Source organism: Pipistrellus hanaki, assembly GCF_964339955.1.
Source record: "Pipistrellus hanaki genome assembly, chromosome: 19".
Lineage (NCBI taxonomy): Eukaryota > Metazoa > Chordata > Mammalia > Chiroptera > Vespertilionidae > Pipistrellus > Pipistrellus hanaki.
The window spans coordinates 9,450,223-9,471,104 of NC_140521.1; the positions used below are offsets into that span (position 1 = coordinate 9,450,223).

General features: G+C 51.8%; 2 protein-coding genes across 3 annotated transcripts; both read left to right on the plus strand.

Annotated features, from left to right (window-relative positions):
* Positions 1 to 810: 810 nt before the first annotated feature.
* P2RX6 (purinergic receptor P2X 6) lies at positions 811 to 10,919 on the plus strand. Its single transcript, XM_084867941.1, has 12 exons — positions 811 to 999; positions 1,716 to 1,866; positions 3,184 to 3,255; positions 7,070 to 7,145; positions 7,344 to 7,437; positions 7,512 to 7,592; positions 7,685 to 7,826; positions 7,914 to 8,023; positions 9,261 to 9,354; positions 9,442 to 9,507; positions 9,681 to 9,758; positions 9,845 to 10,919. The coding sequence occupies exons 1-12, from the start codon at positions 866 to 868 to the stop codon at positions 9,911 to 9,913; spliced, it is 1,167 nt and encodes a 388-aa protein (XP_084724067.1). The 5' UTR covers positions 811 to 865; the 3' UTR covers positions 9,914 to 10,919.
* On the plus strand, positions 9,976 to 20,836 carry LOC311613706 (tubulin alpha-3 chain). Of its 2 annotated transcripts, none has more exons than XM_084867937.1 (5): positions 9,976 to 10,070; positions 15,453 to 15,675; positions 16,461 to 16,609; positions 16,875 to 17,555; positions 20,437 to 20,836. In XM_084867937.1, the coding sequence occupies exons 1-5, from the start codon at positions 10,059 to 10,061 to the stop codon at positions 20,731 to 20,733; spliced, it is 1,362 nt and encodes a 453-aa protein (XP_084724063.1). In that variant the 5' UTR covers positions 9,976 to 10,058; the 3' UTR covers positions 20,734 to 20,836. The 2 variants fall into 2 exon arrangements, with proteins under 2 accessions (XP_084724063.1, XP_084724064.1); XM_084867938.1 differs by lacking the exon at positions 9,976 to 10,070 and adding an exon at positions 13,279 to 13,341.
* Positions 20,837 to 20,882: the final 46 nt, after the last annotated feature.

Sequence of the window (20,882 nt, forward strand, 5' to 3'; positions counted from 1 at the left end):
AGTATGATTGAAATTTCTTTGGAGAGCCAAATTAAAAAATATATATATATATATATTTTAATTGATTTTTGAGAGAGAGAAGAGAGAGGGATAGAGAGTTAGAAACATTGATGAGAGAGAAACATCGATCAGCTGCCTCTTGCAAACCCCCTACCGGGGATGTGCCGGCAACCAAGATACATGCCCTTGACCGGAATCGAACCTGGGACCTTTCAGTCCGCCGGCCCACACTCTATCCACTGAGCCAAACCAGTTTCGGCAAGAGCCAAATTTTTAAACTTAAACGTCTTCTAACGCCACGTCTTCAAAATAGACTCGCCCAGGCCGTGGTATTCTGTGGAAGAGCCACACTCAAGGGGCCAAAGAGCCGCATGTGGCTCGAGAGCTGCAGTTTGCTGACCGCTGCTCTAGGTCGTATATGTAGCTTCCTTCACCAGGAACGTTCCTCCCCAACTTTGTTGAACTTCAGAATCTTCAAGTGTGGGTTAGAGGTCACTTTTTTCTGAAGCTTTTCTTGGCCCTCTGCTGGACCCCTGCAACTCTAGTACATATCATAGTGCCTATACCGCCTGTCACTCATTCCCACATCACCCAAGGAAGTGAAGCCTGAGGGCCAGGGACAGGGGCTGCTCCTCTCTGTGTGCCCAGGGTCCGGCAGAGGGAGTCTGGAGAGGCCCAGGGCAGCTGGAGGTTGGGACTGAACCCACGATTGGGAGGTGAGAGGGAAGGCTGGATCCTGCCCCAAGTGGATCCTGTCCCTTTAATAGCTGCTGGCCAGGTCCTTCTTGGACTCCTGCTTTATTCAGCTGTGACTGCAGCTGCTCTGCTGACTCATGTGCCCCAGCAGCCAGCAGGAGCTGGGAGCATGGGCTCCCCAGTGGCCTTGGCAGCCTGGGGGCTTCTGGATTACAAGACCGCGAAGTATGTGATGACCAAGAACTGGTGGGTGGGCGTCCTGCAGAGGCTCCTGCAGCTTGGGGCTGTGGTCTACGTGGTAGGGTAAGAGAACTGCTCCTGGCCATGTTGGCTGAGGGACCATGACTGTCCTGCTGGGCTCAGGGTTGGGGGTTGGATTCTTCAGGGGCCGGGCTGGTGGTAAGTGGAGGTCGGGGCAGGTTGGGACAGGGTAGTGGGTAGGCAGAAGGAAGGTTTTCTGTCTGTATAGGGGCCAGTGGGTGAAGAATAAACCGTGTGCCCACCTGCCTCTTTTCCTGAGCCTTGTCCTAGCCCCATGTTGGGCTCTGGGTACAGAGAAGGTTGGGCTCCACTACTTGCCCATGAGGCCATGGGCAGGGCAGGATGTAGCCCCTGACACTTGTGTGAACTGTCATACTAAGGCCCCCAATAGAATACAAGATTCCCCGACTCCCCAGTTCTGGCCGAATCAGGGGAATCTTTAAGGAGAAAGCTGGGACAGGGGGAGGGTTTTGGCTGGTGAAGGAATTGGTAGGGGGCATCTCCAAGCCCATGAGTGCCTAATAGGAGACACCATGTGGCACTGGCTCTCTGAGGCATGGCCTGTGCTTCTGGCCTGTGCAGGGTGTTGGGGGGCAGGGGGAGATGACAGGGATGAGCATGGAGAGGAAGTAGGGGACTTGAGTGGTGTTCTGGGAGCCTACAGGGTGTGAGGGAGGAGGCTGAGGAAGTAGGGCCCAGCTCAGCCACTGCTCACAGTGCACCAGGGACCCACCATACTGACCATTGCTCCTCCCCAGGTGGGCCCTCCTCGTCAAGAAAGGCTACCAGGAACAGGACCTGGACCCCCAGATTTCCGTTATCACCAAACTCAAAGGCGTTTCCGTGACCCAGATCAAGGAGCTGGGGCATCGGCTGTGGGATGTGGCTGACTTCGTGAAGCCGGCACAGGTGGGTGCCTCAGTGCTGTCGCCAGGTGCTGACACCTCTGAGACCACCGTTGCAGCACCCGTGTGCAAGAGACGCATGTGATGCCAGACGGGGTGATGACCGCTGGTGCTGTCACAGGGCTGGGCTAGGGAAGGGCCTTACAGAGGAGAGGCACCTGGACAGGGCTATGGGGATGTGTAAGAGGCTTCCAGGTGACTGAGAGGAGGGGTCAGGAAGCCAGGCCAGAGGCAGTACATTTACAAAGGCTGCATCTGGAAGAGTGGAATGTCTGGGAACTTGACATTGAGCTTGAGCTTGAGGGTGGGAGGAGCATAGAGGGGCCAGGCCCTGTATGCCTGCCTCCCTGACCTGGGTGGCTGCTGTCAGGCCCTCCTCCGCTGCCCCTCCTACATTTCTGGCTGCTTTTTCTACCCAGATTGTCCACAGTCCATTTCCACCTCTGTCCTGCTGATGCCCAAATTGTACCCGCAGTGACACCAGCCCCAAGCACAGTGCACACCAACCACATCCGAAGAAAAATCATCACCCTCTCCCCGGTGGCCTCTTTTCATCCCCCAGTGCAAAAGCTGGACACAGCTTGACCCCTTCCCACCCCCACCCCATCCTCTCCATCTCTGAACACTTTTCACTGCTGCTCAGGCCACACCTGGATGAGGCTGGGATTTGCCAGTGGGTCCCAGGTGCACCCACGCAGCAGTCAGGCTGAGCTTCCCCGTGTGACATCATCAGAGCCTGCCAGCCCTTGCTTTCTACCCTTGGGAGTCTCCCTGTACATGATGGGAGCCACCAAGTCCCTCTAGTTCCTGACTGATGTCATAGACCTCTGCCCTCTGCCCAGCCCTTGCCTCCCCTTCCTGGATGTACACTCTCCCAAATTCACAGAGCTCTTATGCTCAGCACACGGGTGCCAGCCACTCTTCCTGCCTTTGGCCACCATCTGCCCAGGCAGAACTCACCACCTGCTACCCTGACCCTTGGCCATTCCTGCAATGAGGGGTCTACCGTCTGACCAGCTGGGCATGTGCCGGACCCAACTCAGTTCTAGATCTTTAGTGCCTAGAAACAAGAGCTCCTAGAAAATTCTGGTTCAGGGAATGAGAGTGAACATGAAAAATAAACTTGTCTCCAAGAGGCAGCCATGGGCTCAGAAGTGGCCAGAAACCCAGCTAGCCCCCCATCTCACTGGAGGCATTGTCCTGGGCACAGGGTTGATGACTCAGTGAGGCCAGGGCTCCTTCCCTCACACACCATGCTGCCAGCTTCTGCCCCCTCCCGTTGAGGGAGCCATGTCGCAAACCATGACCATTTGCCTCATAGGGAGAGAATGTGTTCTTCTTGGTGACCAACTTCCTTGTGACACCAGAACAAGTTCAGGGCCGGTGCCCAGAGGTAAGTTTGCCCAGGAGACTTCCTGCTGTTCCCCGCTCCTCTTCCAGCCCTGGGTCCCCAGCCATGTGCTCCCTTCTCCTCCCCAGGGTGCCTGAGAGCTCAGTATGCATTACTGTATTCCAGGCACTGGGATAAAGATTTTCTGTGAATTATTTCACTTAGTTTTCACAAGCACCCTGCCTGGTAGGAATCACTGCAATTCCTCTCAGCCTGAGGGTGACAGGACTCTGGACTTCTGAGAAGTATGCTTCCAGAACCTTCCACTATCATTCTCTGTGGGATATCCAGGCCCCTCCCCATCCTGATTCTGCCTCTGGGCACTTCCCTGTTGTCAGTGGGACACCAGGAGCTGGGCACCAGGCGTAAGTGGGCTCTAATAGCAAGAGCCAGGCTGGGAGATCACCTCCCCTTCCCTATGCCCAGCCCCTATTGGCATGTCCCCAGGCAGTTTTCGTTGTTGTGGGCAAACAGCATACTCCTGCTCACTGATGTCTGGGTATTTTTTGCTATGACTGTGATCGAGCAAGAGTCCCCCCTCTCTGTTCATTCCTGAAGAAGATTCTCCCCCTAAAATCTCATATTCCCTCTCACCTGGACATATTACCAAGCAAGGGCTCGCTGCCCAATGCACATAGGAACTAACGCTATGGTGCCGGCTTTTTTTTTTTTTTTTTTTTTTTTTTTTTTTTTTTTTTAGTACATTTTATTGATTTTTTACAGAGAGGAAGGGATAGAGAGTTAGAAACATCGACCAGCTGCCTCCTGGCACACTCCCCACTGGGAATGTGCCTGCAACCAAGGTACATGCCCTTGACTGGAATTGAACCTGGGACCCTTCAGTCCGAAGGCTGACACTCTATTCACTGAGCCAAACCAGTTAGGGCTGGCACAGGCTTTTGAGGCGGGCGGGGAGGGGGAGCTTTTTGGGGAGTTTGGCCAGCAAGGAGACAGGAGGCAATTCTGTCTCCCTGATCCAGGGTTCAGGGTGCATTGGCTCTTCCTGGGCAGCAGACCCTTCGCTTGTGCAGGGTCTCCTGCATTCAGGTTCTGGTCATGTCCTGGTCCTTTGGTTCCATCCGGGGGAGCAGTTAGAGCTCACAGGTGTTACTGGTGAGTGCTGTTCCAAGGTTTAAACTTTGGCTCTGGGTCTTGTTAGAAACAGGGCCAGTTTGAGCCATGTCCCGGGGATCCCGTGTGCGTCACAGCACACTTGCTCTCCTCCCCAGCTGTGGATTTCCCCCGCAGTGTTTTGGATTGCAACAAAATACACAGTGTAAGATTTATTATCTTAACCGTATTTTTAAAGATTTTTTTTATTGCTTGGCTGGTGTGGCTCAGTTCATTGAGCATCGTCCCATCTACCAAGAGGTCACCAGTTCAATTTCTGGTTGAGGCACATGCCCAGGTTGTGGGCTTAGTCCTTGATTGGGGGCATGCAGGAGGCAGCCAATCTTTCTCTCTCTCTCTCTCTCTCTCTCTCTCTCTCTCTCTCTCTCTCTCTGAAATCAATAAAAACATTTTCAAAAATAAGAGATTTTAAAATGGATTTTGAGAGAGAATCATCAATGTGAGAGCAACATCAATGCCCATGTGCCTGGGATCGAGCCTGAACCCAGACACATGCTCTGACCAGAAACTGAATCTGCAATCCTTCAGTGTACATGATAATGCCCAACCGGCTGAGCCACACTGGCCAGGGCTTATCTTAACCATTTTAAGTGTATGCTTTCCCAGCTATAAATTTTGTTTGAACAATTGGGACCCAGAATATAACTTGGGAAACCTACCTCCATGGTGACAACTTTCTTTAATTGAGCCCAACGTTGAATTGCTTGCTGGACTGTGTGGTCATCTGTCCCTTGATCCCTGGTTGTTGGTCCCACCACAGTTGCTGAGGGTACCACATGTCCCTGGTTGGCCCTGCTCTCAAAGAAGGGGAGTCACGTGCACAAACATACACAATGTCCTTCCCTCTCTGATGCTCAGAAGACATCTATTTAATGTTCAGTTTATAGCCCATTCTGATTTTTTTTATATAATATATTTTATTGATTTTTTACAGAGAGGAAGGAAGAGGGATAGAGTTAGAAACATCGATGAGAGAGAAAATCGATCAGCTGCCTCTTGCACACACACCCCCCCACTGGGGATGTGCCCGAAACCAAGATACATGCCCTTGACCGGAATCGTACCTGGGACCCTTCAGTCCGCAGGCTGATGTTCTATCCATTGAGCCAAACCGGTTTTGGCCCATTCTGATTTTTGCTGGGGCCATGGTTCTGTGTTTTCTGGAATCAGTGTGATTCCTCTTTGCCCAATGCCCTGACATTTGGCCCTTCCTAAGAAACTGCCAGGGCAGATCATTCATTTGATCTGAAAACCCAGCTTCCTAAGACCAACCAGAGTTCCTGCCAGCTCTCCTTGGGAGTCCTGGCCATCTGGCCCCTCCTAACATATGTACTCCCCTAGGCCAGGCCCTGTGCTGGTCTTGAAAAACTCTGTCCCCTGTGCTTCAAGAAACTCCTGCACAGACGCCCAGCCACAGTGGCTCTCCTGTGGTGGGGACAGATGCTGCTGCAGCTGGGAGACCGGCGGAGGCGCTTCTGCCTGAGGCCTCAAGAGGGGTTTCCCGTGGGACTGGAGGCTCCAGTGGGATCTTAAAGATGTCCGGGCAGAGGGCTGTGTGGGCAAGGACCTGAGCTGTGTGAGGTGAGGCAGCTCCAGAGTCATTTGCTGCTTAGAGGGTCTGCAGCCTAGACTTGGACTGCGGAGGGAAGGGGGTGACCCCAGATCTCAGGGGCCCTGTGAACCCAGGAGGTGAATTCAATCACAGGAGCAGCAGACAGCCACGGATGGGCTTGGGGAGGGGTACTCCATCTTCTGTACATGGCATGGACCACTGCAGTGCTGGGTGGAGGTTAATGAGGTCAGTGGCAAGACCTTGTGGTGGTCACCATGGGGACCAATTGGAGGACATGGTGGCCCAGCCAGGGTGGAGAGGAGGGGAGATTCAGGACACAGGTAGAAATAATGGGGCAGAAGAAGTGGCCCCACACAGTCCCACCCCCCAAAAGTCCCATCATCTCATTTGGCTTCTCAATCCCCAAACCCTTCCTTGACACTGTATTCCTCCTGCTGCCTTGGACAGTGGTGCCTTGGACAGTGGTGCCTTGGACAGTGGTGGGTGCCTTGGACAGTGGTGTCCATTGTCTGCCCCAGCAGAATGTGTTTGTGCAAGTGCCTGATGCTCAAGGGTACCTTCCTCTCCAGGGTCTGGTACCCCGAGAAAGCTCACCACTTCTCCTTCCTGCTGATCCCAGCTCTGTGACAGTGTGCCTGCATTAATGTCCCCGTGTTACTGAAGAACAGCAGGGGAGGGGCTAGCCTGTGAGGTCCTACTTCCCTACCCAGGCCCCTTGGATTAGGGTCCTGTCCTTTGTCTGCCACTCCCAGTGACTCCAGCATGCACTTAGCCTTCCCAGGGTTCCTCCACCTTTCCTGTTGTGTGATCTGAATTGGGATCAGAGGAAGTTGGGCCTTGATAAACCACTTCTGTCCGCACCAGGGACAGAACTACCAGGAGGAAAGGAGTCTTGCCTTGCTTTGGAATACAGCACCTGCACCCCTCTGGTTGGGGGCTGCTCACCCTCCCCGCTCTGACCACTTCCTTTTGTTGCACCCTCCAGCTTTTCCATGTGCCCCCCCCCAAACTCAGAGAACCCTGGGGGACTAAGGTGGGTGGGACAGGTCCCTGTGGACTGCAGGGTTGGATCTCCCACTGGGTCCTTGACAACTCTGCTCTCACCCACTTCAGCACCCCTCCATCCCGCTGGCTAGCTGTTGGTCCCACGAAGACTGTCCTGAAGGAGAGACAGGGACACACAGCCATGGTAACCATGGGCTCAGTCTACTGCTACCGGTGCCTCTACTGGGAATGGGGCTGGGATGAGGGCTCGGTCTGTGACCCTGGGTGGCTCCTGGGCTGGTGCATCACAGGCCTGGTGATGCCTCTGTGTCTCCTTTTTGTGAATAGCCCCTTGTCCACTCATCCCCCACTGCAGTTCTAGAGTCTGTCTTGTGTTTTCAAGGCATAAAAACAGGCCAGTGTGTGGTGTTCAATGAGACCCACAGGACCTGTGAGATCCAGGGTTGGTGCCCTGTGGAGAGCAACATCGTGCCCGTGTAAGTCTCCCCCAAATCCCAAGGCAGGGTGCCAGGACCGGCAGAGCCCACCCCTCACCTCCCCCACCCCACAGGAAGCCCCTGCTGGTCCAGGCTGAGAACTTTACACTGTTCATCAAAAACACTGTCACCTTCAGCAAGTTCAACTTCTCCAAGTAAGTATGGGTGAGTCCCGACAGGCCCCAGACTCCCCTTATCACCATCCTGGCCTAACCTCCCCTCAACCTCCCCTCCCCCGCCCGCTCAGATCCAATGCCTTGGAGACCCAGGACAGCACCTATTTCAAGCGCTGCCGATACGATCCCCGCTCCAGCCCCTACTGTCCGGTGTTCCGCATCGGGGACCTCGTGGCCGCAGCTGGAGGGGTCTTTGAGGACCTGGCGCTGTTGGTGGGTCTGTGGCGGGCTGGGTTCTGGGAGGACTCAGGGAGACCGTTCCAGCCCATGTGACGGTGAACATTGATGTGCCGTGTGCAGGGCGGTGCTATAAGCATCCGTGTCCTCTGGGATTGCAACCTGGACATTGGGGGCTCTGACTGCCACCCCCACTACTCCTTCCAGCTGCAGCAGAGGAGCTACAATTTCAGGTGCCACTGCCCCCGCCCCCAGCACCCATCTGCTGCTCCCACCTCAGCCAGGTGCACCTTCACCTGTCCTCCTGTGGCGGTCGGGACAGACCCCACCTCTGCCGAGCCCCCTGGATGCTCCGCTCTGCGTAAGAGGGCGGTCCCAGGAGCAGGAGCGGGTATTCTCAGCCCCAGGTCCCCCAGGACAGGCCCTGCCCATTGCCCTCCTGTGCTCTTCCCCCTTCACGCCATCAGTCCCCACACCTGGGTTATAACTGGGACCCCTCATCTCCAGCCCCTCCTCCACCCCGCCCTGCCTCAGCAGCTCCCCTCCACAGCACAGGGGGGTCCTTTTTTACTTTTTCCTTAAGTTTTTATTTTTAAAATTTCTTAAATCTATAGAAAAAGTTCAAAGATTAATATCACGAACATGTATATAATCTTCATCTGAGTTCACCCGAGTTTTTTATTTGTTTATTATTGTTTTACCATTTGCCACATTTGCTTCTCCCTTCTCTCTAGAATGAGCCAGATAGAATTAGATAGATTTCAGATGCAACCGTTGAAAAGTAAGTGGCAGACATCTAGATACTCACTCACCCCTCTCAACACTGTGCTGAGAATGAGGGCATTCCCTATGGGAGGCTCTTTGTTGTCACACTCAAAAACTTTAGCATTGGCAGGCTCTGGCCCGTGGCTAAATGGTTAGAGCATTGGCCCACACACAGAAGGGTTTGGGGGTTTGATTCCCAGTCAAGGGTACATACCTAGCTTCACTGACCTCCCTAGCCCTTTGCAACCCTATGGGGCTGGCTCCCTGCCCACACCCTCCTCCCCTCATCTCTGTGCTCTCACTGGCCCTCCTGTCTCTGCCTAGAACTCCTTCCTGAACCCTGAAAGCCCAGCCTGAAAGTCTCCCCTGCAGGAAGCCTTCCCTGCTTCCTAGGGGAGACTGAGTTCCACCCTCTGGATGCTCACAACCCTGACCTGACCCCACTCATTCCCGCACCACCACCACTGCCAGTGTCTATTTAGAATCTTCTGTCTCATCCTTCTCCCCTCCGAGTTCAGGGAGCTCCTGAGAGGCAGGTTCTGGTTTGCTTTCCCCTTGTCCTCAGCAATGACACAGAGCTGAGACCCAGGATTTGGGCTGGGCCGGAGGTTGATGGAGTCAATGGATGAGCATGATGGAGGCTCAGGAGGGCCAGCCAGCCTGGGAGTGGGCAGAGCAGGCCGCCAGACTTTCTCTTGCCCGCAGGACAGCCACTCACTGGTGGGAAGCCTCAGGTGTGGAGGCCCGGAGCCTGCTTAAACTCTATGGGATTCGCTTCGACGTCATCGTTACTGGCCAGGTAGGAGGGCCCAGGTGGGATGGGCAGAGCTGGGCTGGAAGGAGGCGACAGTCATGGTCTGACAGACTCAGCCCAGGTGTCTCTCAGGCAGGGAAGTTCGGGCTCGTCCCCACGACCATCACTTTGGGCACTGGAGCAGCTTGGCTGGGCGTGGTGAGTGTGGCCAATGTGGGCTCCCTCTGGCCACGGACTGCGCGTGCCCAGACCCGCCTGCATGCACACTGAGCCCCCTTTGCCTGCTGTTGAGACTCAGAATGAGTGGGGGGTGGGGGGTTAGCAGGAGGGCAGGCTGGGGCCGGGACACGGGTCTATCCTGACTCTCCCAGATCACCTTCTTCTGTGACCTGCTGCTGCTGTACGTGGATGGAGAAGGCTATTTCTACTGGACAACCAAGTATGAGGAGGTGAGCGCTGGGCCCACTCTGCCACCAGGTGCTGCCACACGTGGAGGCTGTTGGCCAGAGCCCTGACCTAATGTCTTCATCTGCAGGCAAAGGCCCCGAAGAAGGTGACCTCCAACCCAGAGCAAACAGAGCCGGCCTCTTCACCTCCCAACTAGGCTGCCCACGTGGCTTAGAGGCGGCCCTGCTCCTGCCCCAATGGCCACTGCTGCTGCTAAGAGCCAGACGCTGAGGCAAGGAAGGCCCTGCCCGGGCTCTGGCCCCCACTCGCTGGCCCATTCTTGAAGTCTATAACCATTCCCTATGGCTGGAAAGGTGGGTCCCACCTGGGGGACCTCATGGATGAGGCCCATGCAGAACCAAACTGTGGTGTGTGGGGAGAATTCTACCTTCAACTCCCTGGCATACTGTCCTTCCCCTGACTCCAGCTTTGAACGGTGCTGCCTGGGGAGTGGCAGAGCCAGCCTTGCACAGAGATCTGCAGTGGAACAGAAGCCATGGAGAAGGGGAGAGCCCTGGGTACCACGTGGCAGAGTGCTGGTCCAGTGGGGTTCCTGCCATGTCTGTGTCTAGAGAACTTTCTCCCAGGCTCTGTCCCAGTGCTCCCAGCTGCCAGCACTGACCCTCTCACAGAATGTAGCCAACTCCAGCCCTATCTGGCTTCTAACCCTCCTCCCCTTGCCAGCACCCCCATTACAGGTAGAGCCCCCACCCTCTCAGCGGTGCTGCAGTGGCCCTGGGCAATCTCTCCTGTGCTCTGGAACCACCCTCGTACATTGGCGAGTGAGTGCATAGCTTTTGGGAATGTTCTGTGAATTGGCAAAACTCATGCTGGCTGTTCTGAGCCTGTAGCTACAGTCGGTGTTCTGAAAGGATGCAAGCAGACTCTTGGGGACAACCCACTAGGGCTCCTCAGATGCCAGTGGCAGCCCCTCCTAGCCTAGGATTACCCGTCAGACCTGGAGGACCCTGGGAACCACAGCAGCAGCCTCCCATTCATGGGTAATCAGTGAGAGGTACCACGTCCTGAGCACCCACTCCATGCCAGTCCCTGTGCCCCATCCCATGGCTTTCCCAACCTCCCCTCAGGCTTATTTATTCCGGGGTGAGGCGTCTTTGTCCTTCCACTCTTCCCACTGAATTGAAAGTGAAAAAGTTGGTGTGACAATGTGTTAACTTGTTCACAGAAAAATGACGACAATCCATCCAAACAAAGCAAAACCAAAACACATGTCCTCTTCCCCCAGAACTTTATAGGTGGTTTGTGGAATGGCATTTAGGGGCACCTGCAGCCTGTCTGGCTCAATGGGATGCTGATAATACGATAGATTAGTGGTCTCCCAGACAAGATGGTGCCACTTGGAACACTGTGCCTTGGCCAGCCCCTTGGTCCCTTCTGATATTTGCCCGATATGTTGCCTTGAGGAACTTCTTAAGTGGAGAAATCCCACTTTCTGCAGGAATGACAATTCCCTTAACCTACTCCCATGTGGCCTAAACATAAAATGTCCCTTGTTCTGAAATGCCTTCACAAAAATCTAGAAAAATGCACTTCAAGCCATGAGATGGGCGGTTTTGTAACAGGAGCTCCCCTAAAGCCTAACCGATGACCACCTAACGCGGGTTGCAGTGTTCTGGAGCGCTGACTTTTTATTAGCAGAAGAAGGGTTCTCCCTCACAGGCAGCTACAGTGGACATACGAGGCCTCTCATAGATGGTACAGTGAATTGTTTGTAAGCTTTCAGGGATATGGATGGGCCAATGCTTGGACTCCATTGAACAAGGCAGTTACACAGAGCAAACCCATGAAGATGTAATGAAGCACATTGGAGAGGAAGAAGTAAACTATCTCTAGTCACAGGTGACATGATCTTATGTATAGAAAATACTAAGGAATTCATACCAAACACATTGAAACCAACAAGTTCAGCAACGGTGCAGGCTACAAGATAAACAGACAAAAACCAGAGGACCTAATGTATAACATGATGACTATAACACTGGATTGTATAGTAGTTGAAATTTGTTAAAGAGTGGAACTTAAATGTTCTGATGAAAAATCTTAAAATAGATAAATGTGTGGGGTGTTAATTAGCTAGATGGGAAGACTCCTTTCAAAATGCATACAAATATCAAATCCTCATGAGGTACACTTTAAATATCTTACAGTTTGCCAGTCATACCTCAGTAGAGCTGAAAAATACAAAAATCAATTGTATTTTTCTACACTAGCAAAGAACTATGGAGAATGAAATTAAGAAAAACAATTCTATTTACATAGCATCAAAAAGAATAAATTTATAAAGATACTTAGAATAATATGTCAATTATATCTCAATAAAGCTGAGAAAAAGAATATATTTAACAAAACAAATGCAAGATTTGTATTGTGAGAACTACTTAATTTCATTGGGGGGAAACGACCTAATAAGTGGAAATGACGGCGAAAAGGCATTGGGTCTTAGGCCGGTGGCGTCAGACTGTACCTTAGTTCAGCAACATCGGAACTTGAGTTCTGGCTAAGAGAGAATTCAGAGTCAACACTCAAACTATTAAGATAAATTTACTTAGAAAGTCACTGAGGTAAAAGAAATGGACTCAGGAAACAAGTTACAGAGGCAAAAGAAGGGCCCTTGGTGTATAGAAGATGAGAGAGAGAGAGAGAGGAGAGAGAGAAAGAGAGAAGGGTGTGGGGGAAGGTCCGGGCATGCCCTACAGAGATAGCCACATTGGGTCCTCCATCTTGCGGGAATTTATCTGGAGGTCTCGGGAGGGGATCACAATAGAATACGCATCGGCTTTCCAGCTGTGTCCTTTCTGGATGGTGGTCTCCACTGATTGGTCAGGGCCACAGGAGGTCCCATGCAGCTGGTCCCATGTCAGAACTCATTGCTATTTTTTCCTCTGCCTTTGTCTCCTATAGCTTCTGTCCTCTCTGGACACCCCTAGCCCCACCCCTAGCCTGCTATCCTCCCCAATTAACAATGAGTGCATAAATAAGTGGAACAACAAATCGACATTTCTCTCTCACTAAAATCAGTCAGTAAAAAATGATACATTTTACCAGCCTACGGTGCTAACAGCACCAGTAAAAGGATGCTAACTGAATAGCCCTTGCAGGGATTTGCTCTGGCTTAAGTCTGTCAAGGCCTGACACAGTAAGCAGCCCTCATAACTTCTGACACCCCTGTACAAAGACTACATTTTACCCATAAACACATATAGCTCAGGAGGCATGAGCTACCATAGAGAGGTCTCCACCGAAAACAGGGGCTCCTCTCCCTACCACTCCCCGCCGCCATCACTCCCAGCGGCTCAGGAGGCCTCAGCCCCCTCATGGCGCCATGGAGTCACCACTTCCCGCCCAAACTGACGACCAATCAAAAAAGACTGTCTCAAGAAAAGAGCCAATCGCCATCGGAGTTCCCGTCTAAGGCCCCGCCCCCAGAGCAGCCAGCGCCAATGGCAATTGTGCGGATGGCGTGTCAATCAGGACTCGGCGCAGCGTGGAGGGCGGGCAGTTGGGCGCGCGGTGTTGGACGGAGGCGGGAGCACGCACGGCTGAGGCCAGGCAGTGAGCACCATGGTATGATGGGCCGTGTGGTGGCGGGAGCGGGGAGGTTATGCCTCGGTGGCAGCAGGGCAGGAGGGTGTCATTCCTGACCCCGCGGGGACTGGAGCGCTACCCAGGGTCCTGTCCCGAGCATGTTGGTCAAGGTTGGGTGCCAGACACACCGATACAGTCACGCTCCGCTGCCCCACCCCACCCCCCGGCAAGTGGGAAGGTCGTGGGGCACCCCTTAAAGCTGCTGTAGTAGCCGGAAGCGGTTTGGCTCAGTGGATAGAGCGTCAGCCTGCGGACTGAAAAGTCCCAGGTTCGATTCTGGTCAAGGGCATGTACCTTGGTTGCAGGCACATCCCTAATAGGGGGTGTGCAGGAGGCAACTGGTCGATGTCTCTCTCTCATCGATGTTTCTAACTCTAGCTCTCTCCCTTCCTCTCTGTAAAAAAAATCAATAAAGTATATATTTTTTTAAATTAAAAATTATTATTATTTTTTAAACTGCTGTAGTAAGTCATGCCAGGGGGCCACAGAACCAATGACTGTGGGAGAGATGGTGTGATCACATTTACCAGCGACCACTCTTGGATATAAACATGTAGACTGCAGTTGTAGATATGTAATATATTTTTTAATCTTTCTTTGAAAGTATTACATTAACCCCTTCTAGCTCTTCATCCCCCTTCACCACCATATTGCTAGAAATGTAATGTTTATGTCAGCAAAATTACTGCAGTGGTTTTTCTTTTCAACATATGTTAAAAATGTTGGTGAACTCATAACCAAAAAAATCCCTGCTAATTTAGTTATAAGCAAATCTTGGTTAAAATTAACACAATGCTCATTTTCACACATGTCCGTTGTATCCGAAGTTCCTTAAATTGAGGTTCACAAAATCGAGGGTTTACCACTTCCTGTAGTAGTGTGGTGCAGCCTGTCCCTCTCATTGGGACACATTTTCAGAAAGTAATGCTGCAAAGCTTAGATAAGTGTTATTTCTTCCACCAATTCAGTGCCAGAGAGGGCATTTTGTGCCAATAGGGTCAATGGAACCAACATCAAATTTACAAATGAAAACTGAATGCTCAGTTTCACACCCTCTCTATGTTAAATACCCTCTCTAAATACCAGAAAGCCCCTTAATCTGACCACAGCTCCAACACGCAATAATGAAACCACGTTGCCATGACAATCCCCTGTGTTCCTTTATGTCTCGATATTGATTTCTTATTCCTGCTTGCTGATCCTCCAGCCATGTTTTACTTCCTCCTGACAGTCACTGTTACAGTGTTCTATGCCTTACCCAGCCAGTTTCTCCTTGATATTTCCATTCCACCCACATCCCTGTGCATGGAGCAGCACCGACAGCTTCAGTGTTCTATTTCTGACCCTGTCGGGAGGAAGCGGGAGACGGCTGTCTGGTGGGACAGTGTTCATAAAGTCTGCAGTAGTGTACAGTGATGTCCTAGGCCACTGGTTGGCAAACTCATTGGTCCACAGAGCCAAAGATCAACAGTGCAATGATTGAAATTTCTTTGGAGAGCCAATTTTTTTTTTAACTTGAAACTTCTTCTAAGGCCACTTCTTCCAAATAGACTCGCCCAGGCCGTGGTATTTGGTGGAAGAGCCACACTCAAGGGGCCAAAGAGCCGCATGTGGCTCTAGCTGCAGTTTGCCGACCACGGTCCTAGGCCTTCACATTCACTCACCACTTAACTCACTTCCAGTACTGCAAGCTTCATTCAGGATAAGTGCCCACTACAGGTGTACCATTTTTTTATGTTTTGTATTTTACTATACTTTTTTATGTTTAGACATGTTTAGATACACAAATACCATTGTGTTATAATTACCTATAGTATTCAATACAGTAATATGCTGTGCAGGTTTTAGCCTAGGAGCAGTAGGCTGTGCCATGTAATTAGGCTGTACCATCTAGGTTTGTGTAAGTGCACTCCATGATGTTCAAACAGTGACAAGAAATTGCCTAATGATGCATTCCTCAGAATGCATTCCTGTCATTAAGGGTTGTATGACTCCTAACTTACGAACCAGGTTTTATTGTCATGCCATATAGTGACAACGGCCTTAAAGATGATGGGGCAGGGGTCTCACATGTATGTTCTGTTTCCTAGCGTGAGTGCATTTCTATCCACGTGGGACAGGCCGGTGTCCAGATCGGCAATGCCTGCTGGGAATTATACTGCCTTGAACATGGCATTCAGCCTGACGGGCAGATGCCAAGTGACAAAACCATTGGTGGTGGGGATGACTCGTTCAACACGTTCTTCAGCGAGACTGGGGCTGGCAAGCATGTGCCCAGAGCAGTGTTTGTGGACCTGGAGCCCACCGTGGTTGGTAGGTACTGGGGCAAGCAGGGCGGCTGGGAGGGCCTCGTTAATCCCCCAGGGTTCTCCTTGGCATTCCTCTGCAGAAGGGATGGATGGACACACAGGTAAGCCGTGACCGTGTCAGGTGAGAAACTGAAAGGTTATTGCTTGAAATGTGGGGCTTGGGCTTCTGATTTAGGAAAACCTAACCTACAGCAAAAAGCTGCTGTGCCAGGAGTAAGCTGGGCTTATGACAGATTCATTCATGACTGCCTCAGCCCCAGGCAGGCGTCACCTTCATGCTGTGCACTCTCTCAGCCGGTGCATGAGCCTTGACCTGCAGCTCAGAAATAGAAATTGGAGAACAGTCATTAGGTCCCTCCAGAGTAGTTGCCTGAGGAGAGCTGCAGAGACAGCACCTGTCAGTGGTCACCCAGAGATGACAGAATGTCACCCTCAAGTCTGAGGCCAGGCCCCACAGGTGCCCTGATAGGACTGCCTGGCAAAAACCACACTGACCTAGTGACTGTCCATGTGAACCATTTTAAAAATTGTACCATTTGGTGTGAAATAAATATGGAGAATTGCCTGTGTGAAAGGGTTCCAGTCAGGCTGGCATTTGCCATGAGTTGAGTTTACCTGCCTAGAGCCATAGATTGCAAATGTGCTCTGTGTGTGACATAGAGCCTCCCTGTGACACACGGATGCTGTTCACCTTTAAGGAACAACAGGTGCTGGTAGAACTGAACATCCCCAGTCTGTCCATACTGATGAGTTAACAATGGTCCTTAAAGGCACGTGTCCTCTCTGTAGATGAAGTGCGCACAGGGACCTACAGGCAGCTCTTCCACCCTGAGCAGCTGATCACCGGGAAGGAAGATGCAGCCAATAATTATGCCAGAGGCCATTACACCATCGGCAAGGAGATTGTCGACCTGGTCCTGGACCGGATCCGCAAACTGGTAAGCAGGGTGCTGGGAAGCCTTCCAGGGCCATTTGGGGAAAAACCCAAGGCAGAATCATGAAGCCATGGTCCTCCTGGTGTGGCTGCAGTGTGTCTATACATGCACCTCCAGTGTCTGCTTTGCCTTCCCTCCCAGTGGAATGCGTGTTACCTGGGTGACTGGGATCCATTTAAACTCGTGGATCAAAGAGAAGTGACCTAGGCTCGTTGGAGTTGGCGGTGTGGCTTCACACGGCACTGCTCATGTCTCTGCTCTCTCCCAGGCGGATCTGTGCACGGGGCTGCAGGGCTTCCTCATCTTCCACAGCTTCGGGGGCGGCACCGGCTCCGGGTTTGCCTCTCTGCTCATGGAACGGCTGTCTGTGGACTACGGCAAGAAGTCCAAGCTCGAGTTTGCCATTTACCCAGCCCCCCAGGTGTCCACGGCCGTGGTGGAGCCCTACAACTCCATCCTGACCACCCACACGACCCTGGAACATTCCGACTGCGCCTTCATGGTGGACAACGAGGCCATCTATGACATTTGTCGGCGCAACCTGGACATCGAGCGGCCCACGTACACCAACCTCAATCGCCTGATCGGGCAGATCGTGTCCTCCATCACGGCCTCCCTGCGCTTTGACGGGGCCCTGAACGTGGACTTGACGGAATTCCAGACCAACCTGGTCCCATACCCCCGCATCCACTTCCCCCTGGCCACCTACGCCCCAGTCATCTCGGCTGAGAAGGCCTACCACGAGCAGCTGTCCGTGGCCGAGATCACCAATGCCTGCTTTGAGCCTGCCAACCAGATGGTCAAGTGTGACCCTCGCCATGGCAAGTACATGGCCTGCTGCATGTTGTACCGGGGGGACGTGGTCCCGAAAGATGTCAACGCGGCCATTGCCACCATCAAGACCAAGCGCACCATCCAGTTTGTGGATTGGTGCCCGACGGGGTTTAAGGTAGGATGGGTGATGGTGCGTGGTTTTACCTGTTAGCATGCTGCAGGCCTTGCGATAGGACAGGACGCCGCCCTTGTGGAGATTACCCCGTTCTGTGGCAGCTACGCTCTTGGTCATCAGTTAGTGTACCAGAGTGATAATTTATCCAGTGGTGTCTTTTGAACTTCCCTCCTGAGTCATCACACTGTTTATCTGTGGTGCAAGAGTATTTCTTAACAGAACAAGAAATTTTTTTAAATATATTTTATTGATTTTTTACAGAGAGGAAAGGAGAGGAATAGAAAGCTAGAAACATCGATGAGAGAGAAACATCGACCAGCTGCCTCCTGCACACCCCCTTACCAGGGACATGCCCGCAACCAATGTACATGCCCTTGACTGGAAATGAACCTGGAACCTTTCAGTCCGCAGACCGTTGCTCTGTCCACTGAGCGAAACCAGTTTCGGCAAGAAATTTTTTGAAGGATCTATGTTCCCCTGTTCAGGTGGTGGAATTAGTGTGTGAATGTTTATTAGCCTTAGAAATAAGATTTTTTTTTCTTTCTTATAATAGGAAGTCTCTGGGCATTTTGGTACTTCCTGTTGGTATTTGAAATTGGGATATTTACTATTGGTGTCATTAAATCCCACTTGATTCCATAGGTATGTAGAAATTAAACCCAATTTAAATGTCCGGTGAAGTGTTTGACTTAGGGAAAAATAGTTATGAATATCTTCGTGGGGGGGAAAAAGGCAGCATCCTGTTCTTTCTTTCAGTAAGCCTAGAAATTCCGGCCTGAGTTTGCCTCAGACCCCCAGTTTGTACCAGCTTTTCTTTTTTTCTTTTTTTTTCTTTTCTTTTTTTTTTTTCTTTTTTAATATATATTTTATTGATTTTGTACAGAGAGGAAGGGAGCGAGATAGCAAGTTAGAAACATCGATGAGAGAGAGTCATCGATCAGCTGCCTCTTGCACACCCCCTACTGGGGACGTGCCCGCAACCAAGGTACATGCCCTTGACCGGAATCGAACCCGGGACCCTTCGGTCCCCAAGCCAACGCTCTATCCACTGAGCTAAACCGGTTTCGGCCCAGCCTTTCTTTTAATACAGAGAAGAAACGGTGCTGACATGTTTCAGCTTTGTTCTGTCCTTGATTACCGAACCCTGTCTATTCTTTCCCTCTGGGGTATGTGTTTTTCTTGCTTTTCATGCTGCCTCCTCTGGCTCAGACCCTCAACTGCTTCTGCTGGGCCTGCTGTCCTGGGTTCTTTTTTTGCAGGGGGTAAGCGGGGGATTTTAGAGTGAGTAAAACATCGATGTGAGACACACCGATGTGAGATTGCCTCCCGCACATTCTCCAACCAGTTTTCGAATCTGCAACCCGGACACGTGCCCTGACTGGGAATCGAACCCACCACCTTTTGGTGTAGGGGATGACGTTCCAAACAATTGAGCCACCCAGCCAGAGCCTGTGCTGTGTTCTTAACTAGGATTTCCTACACTGGGCTCTTTTCCTCGAGTTCAGGGATCAGTGGTTAATGGGCTAGTGCCTGATTGTGTAAAGTTTAACCTGAACACAGCCACACTCATTCAGTGGCCTATTGTTGTGGCTGCTTTTTTTTTTTTTTTTTTTTTTAATATATTTTATTGATTTTTATACAGAGAGGAAGGGAGAGAGATAGAGAGTTAGAAACATCGATGAGAGAGAGTCATTGATCAGCTGCCTCTTACACACCCCCTACTGGGGATATGCCCGCAACCAAGGTACATGCCCTTGACCGGAATCGAACCCGGGACCCTTCAGTCCCCAAGCCGACGCTCTACCCATTGAGCCAAACCGGTCCCGGCGTGGCTGCTTTTGTACTACAAAGATAATTGAGTGGCTGTGACAGAGTGCACGGCCCACCCAGCATAGAATAAATACTGTCTCACCTTTGTAGACAAAGTTTGCTGACCCTCACTCTGGCTGACCCTATTTGTATTCTGCTGCCAAGACCTCTGGCCCTCTCTCCCCCGGAAGCCTGGAATGCTTCCCCTTGTTCTGAGCCCTGGAATGTCACCCCTCCCTCCTACTTAGCACACACAGAGACCACCTGCTGTGGTCTAGCTTCTCCGGCAGTGTACTTGTCACTCTGCTATATACACACTGATTATTTGGTGGGAAAGCGGGAGTATGATCTTCCCTTGCAACACCATCACAGCTGTGTACTTGGTAAAGAAGGCTTCCCCTATGGAGATCAGTTCCCCTCTTGTTGAAGCCTATGGAGAAAGTAACCTATGAAGAATCCAGGATGACCCTAGCCGGTTTGGCTCAGTGGATAGAGCGTCGGCCTGTTGACTGACAGGTCCCAGGTTCTATACCAGTCAAGAGCATGTACCTGGCCGAAACCAGTTTGGCTCAGTGGATAGACCGTCGGCCTGCAGACTGAAGGGTCCTGGCTTCGATTCGGTCAAGGGCATGTACCTTGGTTGCAGGTACATTCCCAGTAGGGGGTGTGCAGGAGGCAGCTGATCAATGATTCTCTCTCATCAATGTTTCTAACTCTCTATCCCTCTCCCTTCCTCTCTGTAAAAAAAATCAATAAAATATATTTTAAAAAAAAAAATCCAGGACGGTGTCCTTCCTCAGAAGAAAGACAGTTTAATCACCAGGGTGCCTATCACATGTCATAGTTGTTGGGACACAGCCTCTCAGGCAGCTGGGACCGAGCCAGAGTAGTAGCTCTGGACACTTGTCTTTCCTTGTCTGGAAACCATCACCTTTCTTGCCTGAAACAAGAAGGGCTCAGAGATTGCAGATTGAACTACTAAGCTTTCTGTCAGGTCACCAGAGGGCGCCTACATGCCACCATTTCTGAGGCTACAATACAAACTTCCCTCTATTTTCTTCTTCTCTGGCAGGTGGGCATCAACTACCAGCCCCCCACCGTCGTCCCCGGGGGAGACCTGGCCAAGGTGCAGCGGGCTGTGTGCATGCTGAGCAACACCACCGCCATCGCCGAGGCCTGGGCCCGCCTGGACCATAAGTTCGACCTCATGTATGCAAAGCGAGCCTTTGTGCACTGGTACGTGGGGGAGGGCATGGAGGAAGGGGAGTTCTCGGAGGCCCGGGAGGACCTGGCGGCTCTGGAGAAAGATTATGAAGAGGTGGGCGTGGATTCCGTGGAAGCTGAGGCTGAAGAAGGGGAAGAATACTGAATGGGAGAGTGCAGCTGGCGGGTGTACCGCTCTTCTGTTCTCTCCTGTCACCCCTCAAATCTCCTGGTTTCAAGTTGTTGGTTATTAAAGTTTCTGTATCAAACCTGTCTGCTCACAGGCGTGGATAGCCTGCCAGGTCTGGTCTGGGC

What these genes read in the sequence shown, in the direction of transcription:
- P2RX6 (XM_084867941.1), top strand. Translation starts at nt 866, where the DNA reads ATGGGCTCCCCAGTGGCCTTGGCAGCCTGGGGGCTTCTGGATTACAAG. An exon ending in GCTGTGGTCTACGTGGTAGG is followed by an intron (nt 1,000 to 1,715) that starts GTAAGAGAACTG and finishes GCTCCTCCCCAG; the next exon opens with GTGGGCCCTCCTCGTCAAGA. An exon ending in GACAGGGACACACAGCCATG is followed by an intron (nt 7,146 to 7,343) that starts GTAACCATGGGC and finishes TGTGTTTTCAAG; the next exon opens with GCATAAAAACAGGCCAGTGT.
- LOC311613706 (XM_084867937.1), top strand. An exon ending in CCTGGAGCCCACCGTGGTTG is followed by an intron (nt 15,676 to 16,460) that starts GTAGGTACTGGG and finishes TCCTCTCTGTAG; the next exon opens with ATGAAGTGCGCACAGGGACC. An exon ending in GGTGCCCGACGGGGTTTAAG is followed by an intron (nt 17,556 to 20,436) that starts GTAGGATGGGTG and finishes CTTCTCTGGCAG; the next exon opens with GTGGGCATCAACTACCAGCC.